The 24,661-nt window shown below is 51.1% G+C and overlaps 2 protein-coding genes across 2 annotated transcripts; both read left to right on the forward strand.

The window, feature by feature from the left end:
* The first annotated feature begins 159 nt into the window (after positions 1–159).
* On the forward strand, positions 160–14,540 carry sptlc2b (serine palmitoyltransferase, long chain base subunit 2b). The gene is made up of 12 exons (XM_076170519.1): positions 160–439; positions 3,477–3,665; positions 3,777–3,931; positions 5,016–5,164; positions 5,617–5,741; positions 6,671–6,764; positions 7,248–7,353; positions 7,892–8,111; positions 8,629–8,755; positions 10,644–10,779; positions 11,043–11,172; positions 12,209–14,540. Exons 1-12 carry the CDS (start codon positions 296–298, stop codon positions 12,320–12,322), a joined length of 1,689 nt encoding a protein of 562 aa, XP_076026634.1. The 5' UTR covers positions 160–295; the 3' UTR covers positions 12,323–14,540.
* Positions 14,541–14,628: 88 nt separating this feature from the next.
* ism2b (isthmin 2b) lies at positions 14,629–23,923 on the forward strand. Its single transcript, XM_076170521.1, has 6 exons — positions 14,629–15,645; positions 18,844–19,098; positions 19,661–19,997; positions 21,501–21,638; positions 21,960–22,028; positions 22,154–23,923. Exons 1-6 carry the CDS (start codon positions 15,535–15,537, stop codon positions 22,669–22,671), a joined length of 1,428 nt encoding a protein of 475 aa, XP_076026636.1. The 5' UTR covers positions 14,629–15,534; the 3' UTR covers positions 22,672–23,923.
* The last annotated feature ends 738 nt before the right edge of the window (positions 23,924–24,661 follow it).

Below are 24,661 nucleotides of genomic sequence, written 5' to 3' on the forward strand. Positions count from 1 at the left end.
CAGTGGCGCTAGTACCACAGTTTGAGAACCGCCGTGTGAGCGACAGAGGAGCGCACTCAGAGTGATGCATCTTCTCTCGTAGATGATCTTTGTAGCGACGGTGCGTCATTGGCCAGTGAAGGCAGCGCGCGGGGCGGGGACTTCCGGCTTTGCCTGTGCGGTCACAGCGGCGGAGAGTGGGCGTCATCAACCGTCTTCTTCCCCGCAGCTCCAATACATGACTTCACCGCCAACGTAACACAAGTTGGGCCACTCGATAACGGGAATTCTACGGGCGCGCTTGGCGGACTCAAATATGACGGAAAGCTCGGCGAACAAGCTGCCGAACGGGGAGGCCTGTCACCGGACCTCAAACGGCGTGAAAGCTAGCAAAAATTGCTTCGTGAAGAACCACTGCCTGTTCGAACAGCCACAGAAGTATCGCCACCCCCGGGAGAAGGTAAGGCCCGACGGTCAGACGGCTCGACGCAGAAGGGCTACAAACAAACACCGCCGCCGGGACGAGTCAGTTTGGGTCCGGATAAACGTGCTTATTGTCCCGTGTTCCGCCTGGCCTGCGAATGAATTTACGAGTGTTTGATTTGTAGTTACAGCCGGGGAAAGAAGTGGGAGTTGCGGCTCCCTGACCTCTCTTGTTCCACTGATAACTGCAACTTAAATAACCGCTTAAAGTTTTATGGACAATGGTTTAAAACATGACCTACGTGACGTAATGGTGGCTAGATGTTTGTAACAGGTATAGTTTGTAGCTGGTGTGTCAGGTGGCCTTCAAAGTGCTTTGTTTTGCGTAGGAAAAACTAGTGGTGTGTGTGTGATGTAAGCCGCACTTAAACACTATTCAGACACACAGGTGGTGCATCATGCCACCCGATCCCCTTAGGTAACCCTACACTTTGTTGTTACTCAATGTGTGTGTGTGAGGGAGAGAGAGAGGGGGGGAGAGAGAGAAAGAGGGATACCGGTCTCTGTTTACACTTTAGTTTGAAGAAAACCAGGGTCCTGTTGTGTTATTATAAGAGGAGCTTGTGTGTGTGTGTGTGTGTTTGTGTGTGTGTGTGTGTGTGTGTGTGTGTGTCTGGAGAGGAGTCCTACTTCCACATGACAGTTCAGGGGGAGAGGAATGTCTTCAGGCTGTGAAGGGTGTGGTCCTGCAAGGCTGGAACTAAAGGCTCAGCGTGTGTGTTTGTGTTTGTGTGTGTGTGTGTATGAGCGTATGAGTGTATCTGGGAGTTTCACTTATATGTTTTGGTTGGGTCGTCCTCCCAAGCTGCACAGCCAAACAGAGGAGTCTCATTAATATCACACAGGGAATGAAATGCACCGTCTCTCTCTCTCTCTCTCTCTCCCTCTCCTGTATTCCAGGATGGCACATTCCAGACGAGTGTGTTGGGCTGCACTTGTGCTGATCCCACCGAGCTGTGGGTTCCAGACAATCAGGTCCAGGTGTCACGCCTGTCAGGCAATCTCTATCCGTACGGCTGTGTTCTGTACGCAGGCTGTCAGAAGTGAAGGCAACTGTAGGTCACGGCAATGTTTACTGTCAGTGAAGACAATGGAGCTCAAGCTCAGAGGATCAGCTGCTTTTTTACTATTTATGATCTTACTTATAGTTTCTTATAGTATTCATTTTAATTTCCTGTGAGGTTCTGATCTGATTCTTCCTTATGGTAGATATTCTTATCTGCACCTGTATTGGTTTGGCCCCAGTTAATGCAGATATTGGTGGAGCTCTGAGCTGATAATCAGGGCGAGTCTCCCTCAGCCTCACTTCAGCATGAAAGTGTCACAAGACCAACATTTGAACCCATTAGCAGTTTCATACTGTGTGTGTGTGTGTGTGTGTGTGTGTGTGTGTGTGTGTGTGTGTGTGTGTGTGAGAGAGAGATAGACTATATTATAAATAAAAAATAAAGCGTCACGCCTTCGTTACCACGGTGATCTGAGCTCCGTTGGTTCTAGACGAGGCTGTTACACACACACACACTTAGGCCTGTTGCGTGTCTGTCATCTATAGAATCTGTATGTCAGGGATCAATAGCAGGCACTTGCCTTTGTGTTGAGTCATCACATGAGCAGCAGCCAGTAACACTGAGATAAACACTTTGTGTGTGTCGCCTGAAGCTAATAACACGTTGACACCTCAGTCTGCGTCCTTCATCTTCTTTTATCGAGTTAGCCGTAATTCCTGTAGAGGATAAAACGGCTGGAAGCAGAGGTTTTATGAGCGGGCAGAAATAAACAATGCCACTAACGCCTCTCAGTGTCAATAATGACGCCGTTAAGATGAGCTGTGTTTGTGTGTGGAGCTGTGTGTGTGTGTGTGGAGCTGTTCTCTGGCTCGCTCTGGTCTCCACACCAGGTGACCACATGAACGCCTCTCTGAGCGTCGTGGTTTCAATGTCATACGACCGTTTCCTGTTCACCTGCGAGCACAAACGGGAACAAGAGTTGTGTGTACCTCACAGTTCTGCTTTGTCTCCCTCCGTTTGTTTACAGCTATTAAAAATCCAGCAAATGTGGCGGTTTGTAACTTTACTTAGCTGCTGTGTTTGACGTCTTTGAGCGTATTTATGAATGTGGCTTTGGGTTCAGCTGGACTTTAATGGTTGAAATAGGATCTATAAAGGAAGGTTCACACACACACACACACACACACACACACAGAGCAGTGTGTTGCCGCTCTTCTGCGCAGAGGTATTTCTTGGAGAAGCATGAGCGGTCACATGTGGTGGTTGCTAAGCTGCGTGGTAATGAAATGAACGGCGGCGCTCATTTGTTTGGTTTCGTACACAACCGGGGCTCACAGGTTGCAATGATGGAGGTATTCTCCCCCCCCCTGGTAGCTGGTGTTGACTTTCAGATAATAGCTCCTCCGATGTGTTCCCCGGGTTTATACGGGCCCATAATCCAGGATCAATAATCCCATTCATAAAGCTCTGCCTGAGTGAGAGGCCTGGTTTGATGGCTGGTTTACTGCCTGGTTTACTGCCTGCTGCTCTGCGGAGTCACGCTCCTCCTTCAGCCTCCCCCCCTGCATAAAGCTCCTTATTGTGAGCGCTCCTATTGCTTTTCTGCTTTTCTTTCCAAGCAAAAACCCCCAAACCTGTAATCCCTCTCATAGTGAAACATGTTCACACCGCCGCCTTATTGTTCCTGTCTCACTTTCACTTTCAGACACAGACACAGGCCACAAACTGAACACACACACACACACACACTTTAGAACTCTAGACAAAGAGGATGTGATTGTGATCGGTGTCAGTTTGTCTCTACTCCCAGTGAGGACAGAGGGAATGTAAATGTAAATGTATGTAAACGCCTCACATTCACTGGAGTACCTACATGTTGATCCTAATATTGGTCAGATTGCCAAACCCCTCACACTAAACTAAACAGTCTGACAGCAGCAGCAGTAGTGTTGTTCTCTTCACCTCCATGTTTGTTTGTAATCCCTCCTCTACTTTGTGTTTCTCCAGAATGTCGCCCACAACTCCAGGCCGTACAAGAAGCCCTTCGCCGAGTCCTACGAGGAGACGCCCCTGCTGGTGGCCGTGCTCACCTACATGGGCTACGGCATCCTCACCGTCTTCGGCTACCTCCGCGACTTCCTCCGCCACTGGGGCATCGAGAAGTGCAACGTGGCGCGGGAGAGAGAGGAGCAGAGGGTAAACCGGGCCCATCAGAGCCTCATCACTCTGAAGCTTCCCACGTATCTGGAGTTAAATAGGAACGAGCACTAGTCTCTCTCTCTCTCTCTCTCTTTCTCCGCCCTGTAGGACTTCGTCCCCCTCTATCAGGACTTTGAGAACTTCTACACCAGGAACTTGTACATGAGGATCAGAGACAACTGGAACCGGCCCATCTGCAGCGTCCCCGGAGCCAAGATGGACCTGGTGGAGAGGGTCTCCCACGACTACAACTGGACCTTCCAGTAAGTGTGTGTGTGTGGGTGTGTCGGTGTGTGGGTGTGTGTGTGTGGTTAAAGCAGAAGGTGTGACGGTTGTGTTGTGAATGTGACGGAGAGATAAAGTTCACTTATATAAAACTTATTGCCTCTGACCAGTATGACTCAGACGACTGATCAGCAGAGCCGGTCACATGTTACCGTACTGGAAGAGCATTAACCCTTTCAGTGACAGAGCGCTCCACCCAGAGCAGCAGCAGCAGCAGCAGCATGACGACCCTCTGTTAATCTCTCAAACCTCACAATCTCCTTTCAATCCAAATCCAGGCAGCACAAAGTCTCTCTGCTCCCGTCCTCACTTATTGCTTTGTCACAGCATTTTTTCCCCTCTTATCACTACCGAGCACGCTGAGTGTCTCCAGCAGAGTTATTGGAGGAGGTTTGGTCGTTGTGATTGAGGCTGGACGTGGCTGAATGTTACCGTGGCCTCTCAGAGAGACGCTACATGTTTCTTTTTGTGGAAAAATCGCAATACTGTGGAAACGGAGCTGGTGTGAAGCGTTGATGTGGGCGATGCAGAGCGGCGTGGGAGGACGCTCTGCCTCAGCTCTGCCTCAGAGGATGATGTCAGGGGGAAGAATCACACTCCTCCGACAATCACACACACTGTCAAATCCTCTGATAACCTGAATTAGCTTTAATTCTTGCCGTGGCGAGAGAGTGTTGCCTCAGTGTTGTTCCAGAAAGTGTTTCATCTGCACATGTCTGTCTGTCTGTCTGTCTGTCTGCATGGGCTTCGTGTAAACCATGTACAGTGTGGTTCATTATCACAGAGCACCATACCACCATAAATACCCACAACATAGAGCAGGAAACGGTTGCCAAGTAACCAGGGCATCAGTCACACATGCTGGAGGTAATTATTCAAATGAAGCTAGAATCATTTTTCTCTCTCTCTCTCTCTCTCTCTCTCTCTCTCTCTCTCTCTCTCTCTCTCTCTCTCTCTCTCTCTCTCTCTCTCTCTCTCTCTCTCTCTCTCTCTCTCTCTCTCTCTCTCTCTCTCTCTCTCTCTCTCTCTCTCTCTCTCTCTCTCTCTCTCTCTCTCTCTCAGTCACACAGGCAAAGTTGTGAAGGACGTCATGAACCTGGGCTCGTACAACTACCTGGGCTTCGCCGAGAACACCGGCACCTGTGCGGACGCCGCCCTGGCGGTCACGGAGAAGTACGGCGTGGGAGTGAGCAGCACACGCTGTGAGACGGGTACGCACCGACACAACGCTCTCACACGCACACACACACACACGGATGAGCTTGGCCCTTTGAAGAGGCCCGGCTGATTCGTCTTCCTCTCTGAGTGCTTTTATCGAAAATTGAGCTGCGGATCGTACGAGGAAATGATGGAGAAGCATCTGCAGGTAGTTGAAAGGCTGCGGCCGGCTTTTGTTTGCGGCGCTCGAGCAGAGAATCATCAGAAGCCACAGACTCCAGCGGCTCTCAAACATGAAAGATGGCAGAGTTTATGTGAACGACACTGCACCGTGCTTTGAAGTCCTGTTCTAGTTATTGTTCCATCTACTGTTGACCTGGTCGCCTTTGTTTAGTTCAGCATTTAACCTTTGAATGTCTGTGGGTGAGGCGAGGCACGCCGACCTCAATGTTCACTGCTGCTTTTCGAGACTCAGCGGCTCTTGTTGATTGGCTGTGGTCTTTAGGGAACCTGGACATCCACCTGGAGCTGGAGCAGATGGTGGCCAGGTTTCTGGGCGTGGAGTCGGCCATGGCCTTTGGCATGGGCTTCGCCACCAACTCCATGAACATTCCTGCACTCGCTGGCAAGGTAGAGAATTTGATTCACTTCCTCCTTTTTTGTTTTCGCTCTAAAGCAAAAGAATACAGCTCAGTCCTGACGGGCAGGTGGGGCCAAACTGTTTCCTCTTTGAGTTGGGAACGAGCTGCGTTCATGTGTGTGAATGTGTATGTTTGTGTGCGTCAGAGCTCCAACAGTTCACACCGTTCCACAACACGCTCGCTTCCGGCTTATTCTTCCAAAACACCCTGAGTGTGTGTGTGTGTGTGTGTGTGGGGTGGGGGGCCAGGCTACTGTTGCTTTAACCTCAGACCTCAGTCAGTCACACACACACACACCGGCGTAGACTTACTGCTTTCACCTCTCAAGTATAGTGTTCTAACAGGATGTAGAAATGTGAGCTGACAGGCGTGTGAACATTGTGCGAGTGTGTAAACTCCTGACACACACAAGGAACAGAGATTCAGTGAAAGGTCTGAGATTGTAGTCACAGGGCTCGGTGGACTCTTAACCACGCCTGTCACCTTCCTGCCAGCTCACATCTGTGTGTGTGCCTGTGTGTGCGTCTGTGTGTGTGTGTGTGTGTGTGTGTGTGTGTGTGTGTGTGTGTGTGTGTAACCAGCTCATGTATCCATTGACCAGAGGAGGTGAGAGCTGTGGATGTGTTTGTTTGTTTGGCTGAACTGAATCTCCAGCAATATTAAACATGTCATTTAGAAACCCAGACCAAAGGTTCACACTGGCAGCTTTCACCTGTAGAGCATCAGAGCCTCTCTGGGCGAGGCGGCTGACCAGGTGACTCATAGAAACTCAGGCTCAGCAGTGTTCCAGGAAGCTTTGTGTCTATGCAGCGCTGACAGGAGCAGCTTTACTGGACTTGTAAAGGAGACAATAAAAGCTGCAGCTTCCTCCTCCTGTCCGTCTCTCTGAACGTGCCTTCGTGTTCCCTCTCTCTTCAGGGTTGTCTCATCCTGAGTGACGAACTGAATCACGCCTCCTTGGTCCTGGGCGCCCGCCTGTCCGGATCCACAATCCGGGTCTTCAAACACAACAGTGAGTGGACCTCAGTAACAAGCAGGTTTACTTAAGAGCGACACAGCCAGAGGGTCCAGTGAGGCAGAGCACAGAAGGTCACAGTGACTCTGTCGCTCTGTCACACAGGGCCGGAGCTCATTCACTCAACAGGAAAGTAAATACTTTAACCAGGGTGCGTAGGGCTGCTATCTTAGTGGGACATCTGAGGTGTGTTTATTATGTTGAGTCACACAGCAGTGGATGTGAACACAGAGACACACACACACACACACACACACACACACACACACACACACACACACAGGAAGCAGCAGCAGAGTGACAGAGCAACAACTCCAAAGCCTTCTGATCATAAATTATTAACATGGGTTCATTAGTTTAAAAAAGGCTCTCATATTTCCTCAGAGGAACAAAATTAAACCTTCACAACAAAAGCTTTGGCCTTTGTTGACGGGTTTCCTTATTAAGGCGGCTCACCCCGATCCCCTTCCTGTGCCGCAGACATGCAGAGCCTGGAGAAGCTGCTGAGAGACGCCATCGTGCACGGGCAGCCCAGGACGCACCGGCCCTGGAAGAAGATCCTCATCGTGGTGGAGGGCATCTACAGGTACGCTCTGACGGACAGGACGGGGTCGAAGGCTGACGCATCACAGCTCTAATACATAAAGATGATGTCATGCTTATTTAGTTCAAATGTTTGCAGAGTTGTCCCTTCTGTTATAAACCTCTGTCTGGTTCTTGGAGGTGTGCTTACTATAGAAAAACAATCAATCATCTGGATCAATATCTCCCAAGTACAACTGGCCTGACGTAATCAATACACACTGTTAATGCATCCTTAATGGAGTTCAATCACTACAGGGAGTTCCAAAGCAAATACATCAGCCGCTAAATAAGACACACACACACACACACACACACACCTAAAGGAAGGTCAGACAGTAGCTTATGTGATGTCAGGGTTGGAGTGTGAATTGGCTTTCCCAGAATTCCTTCACACTCTTTTAAAGCACACACACACACACCGGTGGGTCAAAGGTGAAGCCCTCCGTTCCTCCACACTTACAGGTAGAGAAGTTAAGCTTCTAGGTGTCTGGATCAACCACCCTGAGTATCCCTCTAACCCTGCCTCTCCCCCCTGGCAGCATGGAGGGATCCATCGTGCGTCTCCCTGAGGTCATCGCCTTGAAGAAGCGTTACAAAGCCTACCTGTACCTGGACGAGGCCCACAGCATAGGAGCCCTGGGCCCCCACGGCAAGGGGGTGGTGGACTACTTTGGCCTGGACCCCAAAGACGTGGACATCATGATGGGAACGTTCACCAAGAGCTTCGGCTCGGCGGGGGGATACATCGGAGGGAAGAAGGTTTGTGAACTGGCTTAACTCTGCTTCACCTCTTTGTGTGATTGAATCAACTCAACTCTTCTGTCTTGACTTCTCACCCTGCTGTTCCAGTTTCATTCTGACTGACTGGTGTGGTGGGAGAGCTCCTCCCCCTCTCCAGGGACTCGGCTCTTTCCCAACTCTGTTAAGCCCCGTATCACATTTCAGTTTCAGTATTAGTCAAGACTGTTTACCAGAAATGTGAAATCTCTCTTCTTACCAGTAAGAGGAGTGTAACACATTCTAAGTGACGCTCGCCCTTTGCTCCCGACACTGCAGTGAAACAAATAACACGACTCGCCCTGACAGGCCCACATTATTGACTTTACTACAGCAATACAATACAATTCAATCCACTCCTTGTATTACAGGTTTGGTTTTATTGGAGCGTCTCTGGTTTCTGCTTCACCTCTTTGCCTTCAGCTCCATCCGTCTGATGTCCGACAGTTGTTTTAAACTTTTGTTCTCGTGTGTTTGTGGTGTGATCGTCTTCTGTCAGGAGCTGATCGACTATCTGAGCAGACACTCCCACAGCGCCCTGTACGCCGCCTCCATGTCCCCCCCGGTGGCCCAGCAGATCATCACCTCCATGAAGATCATCATGGGAGAGGATGGGAGCACGCTGGGTGAGTGTGGCGTAAAATAAAACCTCCAGCTCCTCTGCTGCTGCCCACGCGTGTCTTTCCTCTAACGTCCACTAGATGGCAGCACCAGCCTGTGGCCTAGTTTGCTTGTGAGCGTGAATCAGAGGGTCAGACTTCTCTCTCGGTGACCGGTGTGAGTTTCCTTGACATTTAGTTTGCTGGCCACCGTTTGTACTTTGGCTCTGAACGCCCAGTGTGCTTGTTTACCTTTGTAAGTGTGTCGCTCCCAGCCGAGTGATAAAGCCCCTATCACTGGCTTTACTGCCAATTATTTACTAGTAAACAAAGGTGTGTGATACCTCGCCTAATCAGCTCCCGCTCTCAAGATGCCCTTCATCCCTTCATCCCACCACCGACAGACGTCAAACGCAGCTCGTCCACAGAGCCGTTCTCCTTCCTGTCAGCTTATTTTCGGGGAGCTATTTTGGAAGCCGGCGCGGTGAGAGTGATGAGCTCAAACCTACAATTTGATTGTGTCGCTGTGACATGGCAGTGCCGAGCCCGACGGTCCCTCTGCAGACCTCCGCCGCTCTCTCGCCCTCCCTCCCTCTATCCTCCTCCTCTGTGCGTTCTGAAGGTCGCTTCCCCCGCTGCTCTCTGAACGGGCCCGGGCTGATGGAAGTGGTAGTATGTTGACTCTGCTACACTCGCTCTTTTATGGCTTTCAGATGTGTGTGTGTGTGTGTGTGTGTCTCTGTGTGTGTGTGCGTGTGTGTGTCTCTGTGTGTGTGTGTGTGTGTGTGTGTGTGTCTCTGTGTGTGTCTCTCTGCGCTCACGCTGGGTACAAAGCGGCGTGGAGCTGAGGCCCACAGATCGAACTCTGTTGGACTCTTCTCCTGCACACACACACGCACACACACACAGGTCACTCAGTCTTGTTTTCTCTGGTAGGGTGGTACCTCTTAACTCTTTATGTCCCATGGAGGCGCCGGGTCTCCTCCTCTCCTCCTCTCCTGTCGTTTTGCTCCCAATCATTCCCAGCCGGCCCTTTTCGGCGGTGTCGTCGGCTCTCGGAAGTCCAGAGCCGACTGACCTTGCACCTCATCCCAGCTTGACGTTTCCCCTGTCGGAGAGGAACTCCTGACAGGCTTTGATTGGTTGCAGCCCCGTGGCTGTTTGAAATCCAAGGCCTTTGAAGACGCAGGGGTGGCGGTGGAAGGGCCTGCCGACAGTCCGCTAAGTACGGCCGTCGGCGGCTCCGGACGCAGGGCGGACGTTCTGCTGTTTGAAACCTCCATCAGTCAAACCCGTCGCAGAGACACGAGGGAGCAAACCGACACAGAGACACCCAGAGCCTCTCACACACACACACACACACACTCTCTGAATGTCATATGCTGCTGCTTCTTTGCCAACCGATCACTCAGTTCTCAGAATAGCTCCGGATTCCTTGGCTGTAAAAACGTCTGGATGAATATAATGTCAGACTTTGTTGTGTCTCTGGGCGCTTTGAAGCCGCGGCGGCGTTCCTGCTCTGTTTCTCAGCGCCGCCTGGCAGATGTGTGTTGCCTTTGGCGCTGGTGTGTCATGTGGTTATTTATTTGGTTAAGATGCCGTCTGCGGAGGCTCCGCTTGAGGTCGGAGAGCGAGCGAGTGTGTCTGCGCCGTGCGACCGCAGGTCAGCGGGCCGATACGCGAGGAGGGATGTGTGTTTAGTTTCGCCCTCTTGACCTCCGAGTCCCGTTCGTCTTCTTCAAAGGCGAGCGGCGTGCGTTTGCCTTCAGCTCGGCGTCTGAGCTCACATGTCGGCTCTTTCATGAAGTCACAGCCAGTAAATCACATTCAATCCCAAATCGTCCATTCTAATTAACTGTTTGATATTGATCTGTAGCTCCGCCCCTCTGACGGTCTGTCTCTCTCCCGTCTCCAGGCGCCGATCGCCTCAGACAGCTGTCACTGAACACCAACTACTTTCGCCGAAGACTCCGCGACATGGGCTTCACCATCTACGGCAACGACGACTCCCCGGTGGTTCCCATGATGCTCTACATGCCGGCCAAGATCGGGTAGGTGGCGCTCGTTCAGTCAACCTTAATAAGACGCGGGTCTAAGAACGGTTTAACCCTTCAGACACACATGCTTCTTCTTCTTCTGATCCTTTTAGTTTGGCGTTCTATCTTTGTCTCCTCTTGTGTGTGAAAGTCTGTTAATGATTTCAGCTGCACACATTAAAGAGAAGCGTCAACCTAAGAAGTGGTGACGATGAAGAGCTCTCTCCTTCTTCTTCTCCTTCTTCTTCTGTCAAATTTTTGCCTTTTTTGATTTGCAGGGCGTTCGGCCGCGAAATGTTGAAGAGAAACATCGGCACCGTGGTCGTGGGCTTCCCGGCCACGCCCATCATCGAGTCCAGGGCTCGCTTCTGCATCTCAGCCGCACACACCAGAGAGATGCTGGACAGAGTGAGTATCTCTACACCTTCACACATGGAACAGACAGGAAGTTAGAGGAACAGGGAACACGATGCCACGATGCTAAATGTCACCGGCAGTGGAAACATTGTGTCATTTCTCCTAATCTGCTGTTTGTCAGACGTTGCAACATCCTCCTCTTTGATCCCAGCGTGAGGACGGATGACTCGGGAGTCTTTAGGCTGAAGTAAACACATTTATTGAACGCCGCCGCCCCTTCTAATATTCCCAAACTGGCCATTTTGCTCTTCACCAAAGAGACAGAGACGTAACCATGGCTGCCCAGAGTCCGTCCTCTTCACCGCTGGATCACATTGAAGTGGATACAGTCGCAGAGCCAATCGTTACTGTTGAGGTCTTCATATTAGCCCTGACACGCTAGGAGAGCTTCATGTGGGTCCAAACACCTTCCTGCTTCTTCCTCCAGAACAATCGTTTCGTAGCGGGGTTGACGTACTTTGTTTACGTGCGTGCATTTGTTAAATAACACTAAGCTGTAAACCTTCCCTTCATGGTGTAAGGCCGGGCCGTCTCTGAGCATTACAGAGCGGCTCAGACGGAGGCTTTGATTTGAGCAGCTCTGTCTCTCCTCAGACGCTTCATTGGTCTCAGCGAGCAGCACGTCAGCACCGTTTGTAATCGTCCAGTTAAAGGGCAGCGGGCCGCCCTTTGTTGTGCACCGCGGCGAGGAGGAGGAGGAGGAGACGCCTTTTCTTCTTTTTTTCCCGTCTTTGGGAAAAGCCGACCCTCGCTTATTCCTCAAACCCGCCGAATCAGAAGAAAGGTCAGCGGGGAAGGTAAATTGTTTCCAGGTGCCCCGCGGTGCTGCAGTGCTGATAGTCTGCTGTGGGAAGAAGAAGAAGAGGAGGAGGAGTTTGAGCTCAGCTTCACTCAGTGAGCTCAGGGTTAAAGCTCATCACCTCCTGTGTTATCGTCATCACGCTCTTATCTGTGACTGTGAGGACGGAGGTGTTCTTTAGTTTGGGTTGAGAACTGAGCGACCTTCTTCCCTCTGTGTCTCCCGCAGGCCCTGGGCGCCATCAGCGAGGTGGGCGACCTGCTGCAGCTGAAGTACTCCAGACGCGTGCAGCCGCTGCCCTCGCTGGGCTGGAGGTCCGAGGAGAGCCTGCTGCAGGACTGAGCCGCCGGCTCGTCATCATCAGCTCCCCTCCAACGCCATTTCATTCCTCCTCTCCCTCTTTCACCTTCCCGTCGTCTCATTTCCCCCCTCAGCCAGTTCTCCCTTTCCTGGACCCCCGCCCGCTCGCTCGCTCGCTCGCTCGCTCCATGCGTTCCTCCCACATATCTCTTCCATCCCCACATCAAATCCACCGCAAACTCGCCAGAACCAAAGTCCTCACAGGTCCGCCCCGCTTTGAAACACGCCGCACGCCGCCATCCCTTATCGGCCCGCGCCTCGTGTTGAGCACCGGGGAGAGACCGCCTCGTCCACGCCGTCTTTATCTCTACGTGTCCAGCGTCCTGACGCATCGTCCTTGTGTGCACACTGAACCTGTCTCTTATATGTGCAATAATAATAATAATAATAATAATAATAATAATGAGTTTCTAATTCTAATAACCGTGAGCAACTTAAAGGGGGCGGGGCTGTAAAAAAGATAAATGGGTTCCAAACTTTTTGCTATGAGCACATGAGAGTAAAAAATGGATATTTGTAAATATTATTTATCCCGGAGTTGTTTCGTACGGCCTTAGGGTGGCGTCCCACACCTCAGAGAGAGAGAGAGAGAGACACGATTCCAAAGGGGCGACAGGAGGGCGTGTCCTCCGTGTGCTCCTATCTGCCGGCTCCTTTCCTAATCACTTGTACTTGAACAGAGCCTATAGAGAGTATGGGGGGGGGGGGTCGCTCCCTAACCAAAGGATATATATGTATAGATCTATTTTCTACCTTTTCTCTTCAAATGTAAAGCACCTGTTCTAAAAGAGAACATTTAAACGGGGAGGGGGGAGGGGTCAGGGGTCAAAGAGTAAGGAATATTTTTTACCGCTTATTTTCTAGGAATATTTTTCAGCCTTATTTACTGTTTACACCTGCACTCAGAAAAAAATAAACTTGAGCCCGGCGTCTTTAACATTTCTACAAGCTAACGAGCCGCACGTGTGATTCTGCTTTGTGGTCATTCTCGCTCAAGCGCTCCTCTGGCCCATCGGCGTAGACACCAGTCCTCTCTGGACGCCATGACACGCTGCCACTTCAGATCTGTAGGCATGACGACGTGGCGTCCGCGCTCGTCTGATCATACAGATGGTTTTATTTATTTGTAACGTCTCTCTCGTCTTTTCGCGTATCGCATTTGTTTTTAATGAGAAGTGAACGTATCGCGTGTGTAAGGCGGCTCCGATTGGAACGTGTGTGTTTTAGCCGAGCGCCTCCACGTCTTACTTCAGTGCAGACACTACTGACAGGCATTGTGAATGCACACATGACGTAGTCGCTGATCAAACCTGTATCATCTGTGAACATCTGATCCAATGGCATTCCAAACCAAACCTGCTTTCACTCTGTAATGTTGTGTTTAACTGTTTCCTGTGTGAAAGGATCAGCCCAAAGTGCAACACACACACACACACACACACGTGCCACTATCCAACATCCATTTCATACAGCGTGTGTGTGTGTGTGAGTACCTTCCATCACTTTGGTCTTTGGAAATGTGTTTTGCTGCGTCAGTGAAGCCGATCAGACAACATTCCCGTAAACGTTTCACCAAAGTCATGCTTTTATTTATGTGTTTGACAAATTGTTGCTTCCCTTAACACACATTTCATATTTCACGCTCTGTCGCCGCGGTGCAACAGTCGTTTGAAAAAATTGTTGTTTGTTTGTATTTTATAAAAGAGTTTTGAATAACATCTCACTGAGGCGTTTGATTGAATGAACGCAGTCGCCCGTGGTGGAACAGATGATTATAAAGGGGAATTACAGCGTGCAGAGTCCTGCTTTGACGTGAAGAATTTACTTCTGGTTGAAGTTTCCTCCTCTGAAGCCGTCTGAGCCTGAGCAGTGTGTTCAGTCTGTGTGTGTGTGTGTGTGTGTGGAGGCTCAGTGTAATTACAAACAGCAACAACACACACACACACACACACACAACTCTCCCTCTGAGTCGTGCTTCACTTAGTTTGGAATTGAAGCAATAACATGACAGAGAATGGCAGCTCTGTGGTGTAAACGTGACGTTTCTGTGAACTGACCTGCAGTGACCATTGGAAGCTTCCTTATCAGTTGCTTTGCCCTTGGCAATTGTGTTTGGGTTGAAGATAAACCACTTAAAGGGTTTTCTAAAGCCATGATGTATGTTGACCATGCAAAGATTAAATCACTTTCTTTTCATCAACTTCTGGAAAGGGTTTGTGTTTATTTACAGCGGGCAAACACACACACATACACACATACACAACAGAAATGTCTGTGACAAATACCTTCAAAAGCCTTTTAGGCCGATTAGTCACATCCTGCAGTTTGTTATCCTGTAAGACTCCAGAGACGACTTGTTTCCATTGATCACAAAAGGTCAAATTGCCTCAAATTAAAAACACAAAGAAGTATTAGAGGAAGGTTTAGTTTAAGATGAGGCTTATCTCAATGTAAAGTGTGTGTGTGTGCGGACCTAAACTCCTCATACCTTCAAGACCCCCACTACCTCAATGCACACACACAGACACAGCTGTGTGTAATGAGCATCCTACCCCCAACTCCATCAGCCCCTCTGAGTGAGTCTGTGTGTGTGTGTATATGTATGTGTGTGTGTGCGTAAAGGACTGAAGCCGGTCTGCTGGGCGGTGCGCACGCAGCCACACGAACACTGGAGCCGGTGTGCGCAGAATGGATTAACGCATCGGAGAGGCAGCAGAGGCGCGCGGCACAGCAGAACCAACAGATGTCAATGCATCGGACGAACACGCAACCTCCCGCGGCGACATGACTCACTGCGACGGGGCAGAATAAGCGAGCGGACGAGCGGAAGGTTCTTTTAGTTTGCTTTTGCGCTCCTTTTTTCCGCTACTTTAAAGCGCTCCTTTATGGGGACCGGAGAGCCGCGCGGACACACAGCTGCGGCAGCGCGAGACATCATGGACAGCGCGCGGGACAACGTTCTGTTACACTGGCGCGCGGCGTCTTCCTAAACAAGCGCGACACTCTGCGCGAGCCCTGAGACCTCCAATCTCATCCGTTCATCACCGGCGCGCGCGTCGTCGAAGTTTCACGCGGCGGAAAGTATCGAAATTGAGCGAACAAACGAGTCGATTAACAGACAGAAAGAGAGAGGAGAGAAGCCGAGTTGTTTTTCTCTTTTCAAGCCTCCGGACCGAAGCGTCGCAGCGGAGAAGATGCGTCCAGGGGGGATGAGGAGAGTCCGGATGCTGCTCGTGTTCTGGCCGATGCTGCTGGTTAGTTTGGGGGCCGGTTTCCCCACCAGACACAAGAACATGGCTCACAAGGTGCGTTTACTGACACACAATAGAGTTCCCTTATGCAAAAATATATACTAACATTAGAATACATGTTTAAGTGTTGGAAGTCATCTCAAAATGTCTGCTTAGATGTTGGAAATTGGCCGCTGGTAGCATCTGAAACGTAAAACAAGACACCATAGAGTCTCAGAGTCCCATAGAGTGTTGACATGTTGTGTTAAAGTTTATATTGAAGACACACTTTTCTTTATTGTTGTTGTGGAAAGTTTTACTTTAATTGGAAACATGGATCATGGAGACAGTTAAGTGTAAATCACCCACATGTTGAAGTGAACTATGAAACAGATGAGTCCAGGTTCAGTCAGTGATGTGACGGCTGCTCTCTGTTGTTCCATCCTCTCTCCATGTATAGTAAGGTTTGCCATCACCGGGCACACACACGCTACAATAAATCCAAACCCCCGACACACACACACACACACCAACGCTGTGTAGTGTGTGGTGTGTGTGTGTGTCTGAGGGAATGTTTGTGTTACACATGGACATATTTGGAAATCAAAGTCTGTTTGTGTGTGCGTGTGTGTGTCGGGGTTCAGTTTTTGCCTTTGAACTTTCCTTCTTGTGTGGCCTCCCATGGATGCCCTGTTGGGTCCCTCTCTCTCTCTCATCATGTGTCTGACTGATGTCAAACGAAGAGAGAGGAAAGGAAGGAAGGGAGGGAAGAGGAGACAAGAACGAGTGCCTAGGACAGAACCTCATTGTACTCTGTGTGTGTGTGTGTGTGTGTGTGTGATCAAGTGTTGGTCCTTAGTGTGATTGTTCATCTGTAGTTGGTGACTGTAACCTGCTGGATGCTTGGAGAGGAGAGAGGAGAGATTAGCAGAGGAAGTGAGGAGGAGGAGGAGGGTGAAGGGCCGGTGGGGCAGCACAGTAAAGCGGTGCGCAGTAACGAGATGCTTATGTAACCGGAATAAGGCGAAGCCCCCTCTGCATCGTTCGCGCTGGAGCTGGGGTCAAGTGTCATTGGTCTGATTGTTTACTCTGGCTCTTTTTTGTGTTAATGTGGAATTTCCTGTTTTGGGTTTTACCCCCATCTCAGGCGGCGGAGGGGAATGTGTTGAAGTGTGAGTGTGAGTGGCCTCTTTCCTAAACATGGGGACCTGTTGGGCCGCTCTGTTGTGTACCCCAACCTCCGCAACCAACCTCGCCCCATTTCCACCAAGCGGTGCATATTTTTGTCGCATCCCCCCCCCCCCTCGTTTACAAAAGATGGCGATCAAAGAGTGTTCATAGTTTATTGTTCTTCTGTAATGGTTTGGAAACAGCCAAGTGCAGAGGCCTTTGATATCTGCAGGCACATCAATCAGGGCTGCCACACCGCCGGCCTTACTCGCCTGCCCCCCCGAACCCCATTGGGCCCTTTCGCCCCTCGCCTCATCCAGTCTCTCCCTCTCTCTCTCCCTCTGCCCTGAATGTGTGTCACCATCCGCCGCCTGGCCGGCAATGACAGGAGCTCAAAATGGATCTAGTGTTTTCAATCCCACCCCCCACCCCCCCACTCCATTGATGAGAGAAAGCGGGACACGCGGGATTTGCATTGTCACAAGGGTGGGAAGTGGATCTGTGCGAGGGGAGAGGCACGGTTTCCAGGCCGCGGCGAAGTCCCGCTCCCGCTCCGTGTCCACGTATAGTCTCTCTCTCTCTCTCTCTCTCTCTCTCTCTCTCTCTCTCTCTCCCCCCCCCCCCCCCCCCCCTCACCCCCCGTTAAACACGCCACATGCCAGCAGCCGTCGGGCCCTTTGATCAGAAGAGCCCCACTACCGAGAGGAGGAGAGCAGGATTAGAGAAAACAGGGGGAAGAAGAAGAAAGGCAGAAAGGGGAGTGATATACAGGGCGAAGGAATACAGGATCCAGATGTGTAACAAGATGAGATGAGGAGGGTGTGAAAGTATGCAGCCCCCCCCCCCCTCATCTCCCCTCTCCATCCCTGACTCTGGAGCTGTGTGTGTGTCTGCGTGATAATAACAAAGGTGTTGGAGCTCGGCGTGTGAGTGGTAGAATGTGAGCGTAAGTAAACGTTGTCACTACATGTATGACATGTTGGCATGAGAGCAGCAGCACCCACAAACCACCTATCTTAAGAAATCACCACCTATATGTATCTATTGACTTCTAAACTGATCGCATTCCCATCATCTTGTACTAAATTGGAGATTGAATGGTGAATCAACCCTCATCATCATCATCATCATCATCATCAAAGCAGTGGCGATGTCACTAGCTGCTTCTCTTCCTCCTCAGCCTTCTCTTCTTCCTCCTTCTGACCGACCGTATTCCCTCTGTAAAGTTCGCCCTGTCCTCCAGGCTTCGCCCCGTTTGGTCATAAATACACACTTCCTCCTCTCCCTGGCCCGGGTCCAAACTCCAGGTTCTGTCCCCCACTGTAGTTCTGGGTCGTTCTGCTGTATCCCGGATGTTACAGACATGAGTGAGTGGCAAAGGAGGGCTTATTAGTGGTTTAGGGGTCTGGAGTTAGACCCCCATTAGCCATAGTAGCCATATGTTCTATCAGACATGAAACGGACACACACATGTGCTGGGAATCAGAACAACCTCAAATCGCTTTTTGCTGACTAGACAGATTTGTATTCTTCCGACACGGTTGACTCTTTCTCTGAGCGCTCGTCTTCTCTGTCCTTGCTGTCTGTCCGCGTACCTGCGAGTGACCTGGAAAGAGGTCCGGAGCTTCAGACACACTCGCCCCGGCCCAGGGGTCCCACGCCTCCCAGGCCCTCTCATTAAAGCTAAAAGAGGATCTCTCTGGCACAGGCCCCTCTTTGTCCAGGGCCTGGATGCCACGGCTGTTGTGGGAAAAAAAAAAAAACAGAGAATGAGAATGAACGAGGGTCCGGCCGGTCACTTGGACGCCTCGGGGGCATTCTAGAACTTGCTGACCAAGCTGTGAAACGGTAGATGTTTTCAAGGTTTCTTCCTGGAAAACAGAGCGCTAATTGTTGTCTGGAGGCGCTGATCAACCAGCTAGCAAGCAGATGGAAATGAAAAGGACAGGAGTGTGTAGTGCAGGACAAACATGAAGCAGACATTGAGAACATTCCCTCTGGACCAGTTTCTGTCCTTTAAATCATTCCAGTGTCTTGTTGTCTGTGGTCCAGATGGCATTTCTAAACACATTGTCTCATACCTTTGACTTTAACTCTAATCAGGCTCACGGCCAGACGCTCCACAGCGGCACGGTTCAGTACGAAAGCCCCGAGGCTCTGGAGCAGCAGAACCAGGTCCAGAGTCTGCTGCCGGAGCCCCACGCCCACCAGAGGAGGTGGCCTCACAACCAGCACCACTCCGTCGGGGTTCTCCCACAGCCCGAGCCCGAGGAGGAGACCAAACCCTTCATCCTGGATCTCAAGAACTTCCCCGATCTGGCTAACGCCGACATCAACTCGCAGAATCCCAACATACAGGTCAGCGAGCGGGGAGGAGTCACGATGTTTCTCACTGTGTACAACAAACTCTTTCTCATGATTTAAAGTAGTTCAGCTACATCCAAGCTACTTTCTTAATGATGTAGTTAGATACTCCACACACAACAAGCTACAAAGTAAGTTACAGGACAAGTTCATTTGTTTTTGAAAATAGCTGCTGGACGGCGAAGCTACACTGAAAAAGAGTTAAGTTAGTAGTTAAGTTACTTGTAGCGTCCATCATGTCCACGTTTCCCTCTGACTGAGGCCCGAACAAAGTCGCTCTGTTTCCCGTCGCTCCCCCACTCTGCTCAGCGTAATCAGGATGTGGTTAGAGGGAAGTAATGAAGCTCCATCATGTAACTACAGTGACCGATGACCTGAGCGCACACACACACACACACACACACACACACACACACACACACACACACACACACACACACACACACACACACATACACACACACACACACACACACACAGCAGATGTACAATCCGTCATGTGTTCCCTTCAGGTTTGTTGACAGTGATTTCACTTCGTCTCTCTCTGGTTACCTAGGTGACCATCGAGGTGGTGGACGACCCCCAGATGGAGGTGGAGATGGACCTGGCCAAGGAGAAGGACTGGCTCCCTTCCTCCTCCTCCTCCCCGTCTTCCACGGTGGACTGGATCGGGGGGAAGAAGCTCTTCTGGCCGCTGTTCTGGAGCTACACCGACGCCGACTCCGGCGAGGACAGCAACGGCCGCTCAGGTGCGGAGGAGGCCGGAGAGGAGGAAGAGGAGGAGGAAGACTACTCGGTGGATTATGGCAGCGAGGAGCCCTTACCCAGCGGAGTGGGCGGGGACTGGGACACTCACTGGAACGAGGGCTTGGATCCAATACAGAGCTACTATGGTGAGTTTTGCCAAGTGGTGCGGCCTCTGTGTGCCAACGCTTCAGATCTAGAGCCGCTGTGCAAATGTGCAAGATCAGAAATGGATCAATCGGCTCCCATTGATGTCAGGGGGAACTGATTGAAAGTCTCAGATCAAACAAGAGAGAGAGAGAGAGACAGGCAGAGACAGAGACAGAGACAGACAGGTTTAGGACACCTGCACGATAGAACCCTCCGGCCGCCGGCGTGAGCCAGGACATGCCAGCAGGAGACAGCGTGAGCACTCGACCATCAGGACATTGTGGCATTTCGCGCACTTTGAAGTCGACACTGTCCGTTTGAAGATGGGTCCGATGCGCTCGCTAATGGCAGCGTGAGGCCGCCACTGTTCCCGGGGACAAAACAGCCTCTAGTTGTGGACAATTAGAGGGCAGATTGGGAACACGGGATGACAGGGGCCATTCGGCTGGCCCATTCATCCTTGCTCCGGACCCCGTGGGCCCCCCCGGAACCCTGGCGGCGGCCCTCTGTGCCCCTGCGCGGCTTCAGCCTTTTGAGCCGGTTGAGGAATTCCGGGGCGCATTCAGAACTCTCTGCACAACATCTACACTTATATCTCCTCCATGATTCCGCTCCGAACAAAAAATTCCGCGTCTCCACCGGCACGGACAGCGGAAGAGACGCGGGGACAATGAGAGGAGAGAGTGAAAGACATTCCCGAATATCTGCTCCCTCCTCTTCCTCCTGTTCTGATGCAGGAACTGTAAGTGTTGTGTGTGCGTGTTGTGTGCGCGTGTGGAGCCGCCAGCTAAAAAGGCAACAATGCGTGTTAAGCGCTCCGGTTTAAAGGCTCGGTGCGCATAAATCAAGGATGTCTGTCTCTGCGTCTCCTGTAATTAAGACTCCCCTGAGACCTCGTCCCTGTGTGGCCGCACGGCGAGGCTGGCAGCGCCCGCAGAGTCAAATCGGGTGCTCGCTACACCCAAGCTGGTATTTCTGCAACCCACCTCGCCTTTAATCAAGATCACGACTTGTTTCGAGTGTTATTAACACCACAAGGGAGCCCGGCGCGGAGGCGGACAGCCGCAGCAGCAGCGCCTCTCTCTAATTTCGCCGGAGCCTTCTTTAAAAGAACATGGGCTTTGCATGGGAAAGAAAGGTTAGACGGGGAGAAAATTGCCGTTCATATCGCTGGAGTTGAACTTTGAAAGCTTATTGTGGATTAGAAGGCAGCAGAGCGCCACAGCAGCGCGGCGCTCTGCTCACGGTTCCACTGGAATTGTTGAGAAGATTTCTCAGGATTTGCAGAGGAATTCCGCCCAGCGTACATAATCGTGATGAACCCCGCAGCTTTCCCGTGTTAGCTTTGCTTGAATACATGTTGTAACTGACCCGTGCCAGCAGACATGACCCAGAGCCTCTGAGTGTAGCTGAGGCTGAGTGAAGGCCTGCTCATGCTCCTCAGTCTTCTTCTTCTTCTTGTCGTCGCTGATCTCTTGTTGTTTTTGCTTTCATCCCCACAGAGAAGGAGACAGACGAGTGGACCGCCTGGTCTCCCTGCTCAGTGACGTGCGGCCACGGCGAGAGGAAGAGGACCAAGTCCTGTGGCTACTCCTGCACTCTGACAGAAGCCTCCAAGTGTGACATGGAGCCGTGTCCTGGTGCGCTGACACGCTCTGTTCTCTCCTTATGAGTGACAGCAGATGTGAATAAGGCTGAGGCCTCTGTGATGGGGCTGGGTCTCTGTCCACAGGGTCACAGGGGCTGGAGCCTAACCCAGCAGGGACAGGGTTAGGCTCCAGCCCCTGTGACCCTGAACACAATGAGCCAGTACAGAGAGCTGGTGTAAGATGTTGACCTCCAGCTGATCTGTCTTCTGTCCTCTGTCTTCTGTCTTCTGTCTTCTGTCCTCTGTCCTCTGTCCTCTGTCTTCTGTCCTCTGTCCTCTGTCCTCTGTCCTCTGTCCTCTGTCCTCTCTGCAGGTGAAGTCAACACTGTGGTGGAGCCGTTTCCTTTCGAGATGGAGAACGGCACCGAGCCGTTTGGAACAGGTGAGTTAGAGGCGTCTGGCTTTACTTTGTTCTTGAGGGACAGAAGAAGATAGATGCTGCCTGTTTCTAGCCGTTGTTATGGTAACACGTGCCTTAATGCTCCTTTCCTCTGCTCTTTCCATCAGATGTGGACAGCTGTGAGAAGTGGCTGAACTGTAAGAGTGAGTTCCTGCAGAGGTACCTGGAGAAGGTGCTGTCTGAGCTGCCGGGCTGCCCGTGCTCGTACCCGTCTGAGGCGGCGTACACCGTGGTCAGTCTCTACGACCAGACGCACGGCCGCCCGTTCCGTTGGCGCGACGCTAGCGGCCCCAAGGAGCGCCTGGACATCTACAAGCCGTCGGCGCGTTCCTGCATCCGCTCGGCGCTGTCCGGCGACTCGTCCACTCTGGCGGCGCAGCAATGTTGTTACAACGAACACGGCCGTCTGATCACCAGAGGGAAAGGAGCCGGCACGCTGAACCTCATCAGCACAGAGGTGTCGCAAGAGCTGCACTTCAAAGTGGACGTGCTGCCCTGGATCCTCTGCAAGGGCGACTGGAGCCGCTTCCACGCGGTGCGGCCTCCCAACAACGGGCTGAGCTGCCCGGAGAACCCCCATGAAGACGTGTTCATGAATGAGCTGGAGGAGGCCAGAGAGTACTGAGGCACTGCAGCCAGAACCAGCGCTCCACTCAGAGTCTGAGGGCCTGGGCTCCCAGTCTGAGGGCCTGTAACATTCTCCTATACCATATCTAAACCATGCCTCAGCCATGGACGGTGCAGTAATGACTCAGAGGTAACGCACATTTGTGACTGGGAGCTTTCGCTGCGTTGAGAGATGACGGCGTGCGTCTGTCTGACGTTTGGCACGGCGTCCTGATGTCAGGCTGAACTGAACTGAAGTGAACTGAAGGGAAGTGAATGACATGAATGGAAAGAATGCAGCCTCCAGTCTCCAGTTGCTCGCCAACCTGTTCCACATCTGGCATGACATCAAGCTTTCTCCCCTCTTTTATTACGCTACACATTCCCCGGCGTGTAAAGCGCCATGTCTACCTGCCTGCTTGCTTTTTATCGCCGCGTCCCACAAACATCCAAATCATGCTCCTCACAGGAATGTACCATGATGGGGGGTTGGACACACACACACACACACACACACACACACACACACACACACAGGAAGAGTCCAATAAACCAATAATCCCAACAATGCTGCTAAGAATACATTCAGATTCTTGAGATGACAGCGGCGCTGAGGGGAGAAGAGGCCGACAGAAGACTCAGAGTGATCAGATCTCAAATCTCCTCAATCATCTTGGCGTTAAGCGCACAGGAACAAAACCTCAGATCTCAACACGCTCTGTCATAGATCCATCCTAATCTCACATCTTTGAAATGACACAACCCGGGTGCCAAAGAGTTAAAAACAGAGACCGTTGGCTCCTGGGTAAGATCCAGCTTCTGAGACGAGATGGAGGTCTAAATCCGGAGCAGCGTTGGATTGGATTGATGATAGAGATAGAGAGATTCCTGAGAGCTCCATGTGGTCTGAACCTCTCCTCCAGGCGTCCACAGCTTTTATTCTGAAGGAGCTGCTGTCCCTTTCCTGTCTCTCCGCTCTAAACCCCATGGGCGTTTCCTCCAGACCTCCTTCAGGACCTCTCCTCCCCTCCCTCATGTGTAGGTGCAGACAGGTGTTTACAGCATGGAGTCACAGAGTTTTAAAGGAAGGCACTTTATTTAAAGGTATACACACAACAGATGACCGCTCATTTGTTGCTGAGAAGTGTTATTGTGAAGGGGAAGTGGCCAGAAACGCTGCATGGTTCTATGGAAGTGCAAATATATCAAGTGTTGTGATTTCTGACTCTAGTGTTCCATATATGGGCGTGTACAGTATTTATTTGTCTGTTCTCTCTCTTTTTTAAAAACGAGTAAACTCAACACGGTGCACTAATGGGACTGAGAGATGAAGGCACCCTAAGGTGACTGAAGGGAAACCACTGGCCTCACGTGGCTTCACACAGCAGCATCACGTGTCCGTGTTCCATCCCGTGTTGTGTTGCCGTGTTGCTCTGTGGATGTGTTGTTGCAAATTACGCTGAAGAAATATATATATAAAGACTTTGCATTGATCGCTGGAGTGTCCTTATTGTTCCACATTCCACATTCCTGGACTTCTTACGTCTCTCCGCATCTAATTCAACCGCTTAGGCCACGCCCATTTCCACAGTTCCAGTTTCCAGTTCAATCTTAGTTGTTTTTAGTTTTTTATTCTCATGAGCGTCATGATTGGCTGCCAAAGTAAAGTGGGCGTGGCTTATGGGGCTCTTTCTCATCAATGAATCAGCAATCAGTCATTAGAAACCAAATCTGATGGAACAGCAGTGACCAGATGGTGGCGCTGTAACAACAACAACAGCTTCATTTTGTCTCTAACTTTGTTTTCTGGTTTGTATTTCAGCAGCAGAGTCCGAACCGGAGCGATGGATCAGGGCCAAGGAGCGATACCAGAACCACCTGGACCCTCAGCACCTCTCAAATAATAAAGTTCCATTTCCCAAACGTCCAGGAAGCTCCTTCACATCAGGTTTGTTTCCTTGTAAAGCGCTGCCTCCTTCATCCAGGATGGAAGCTATAAGTCAGGCCGA

The sequence above is a fragment of the Genypterus blacodes genome, unplaced genomic scaffold, assembly GCF_046128005.1.
Source record: "Genypterus blacodes isolate CSIRO-AG114 ecotype Tasmania unplaced genomic scaffold, CSIRO-AGI_Gbla_v1 ptg000222l_1, whole genome shotgun sequence".
Lineage (NCBI taxonomy): Eukaryota > Metazoa > Chordata > Actinopteri > Ophidiiformes > Ophidiidae > Genypterus > Genypterus blacodes.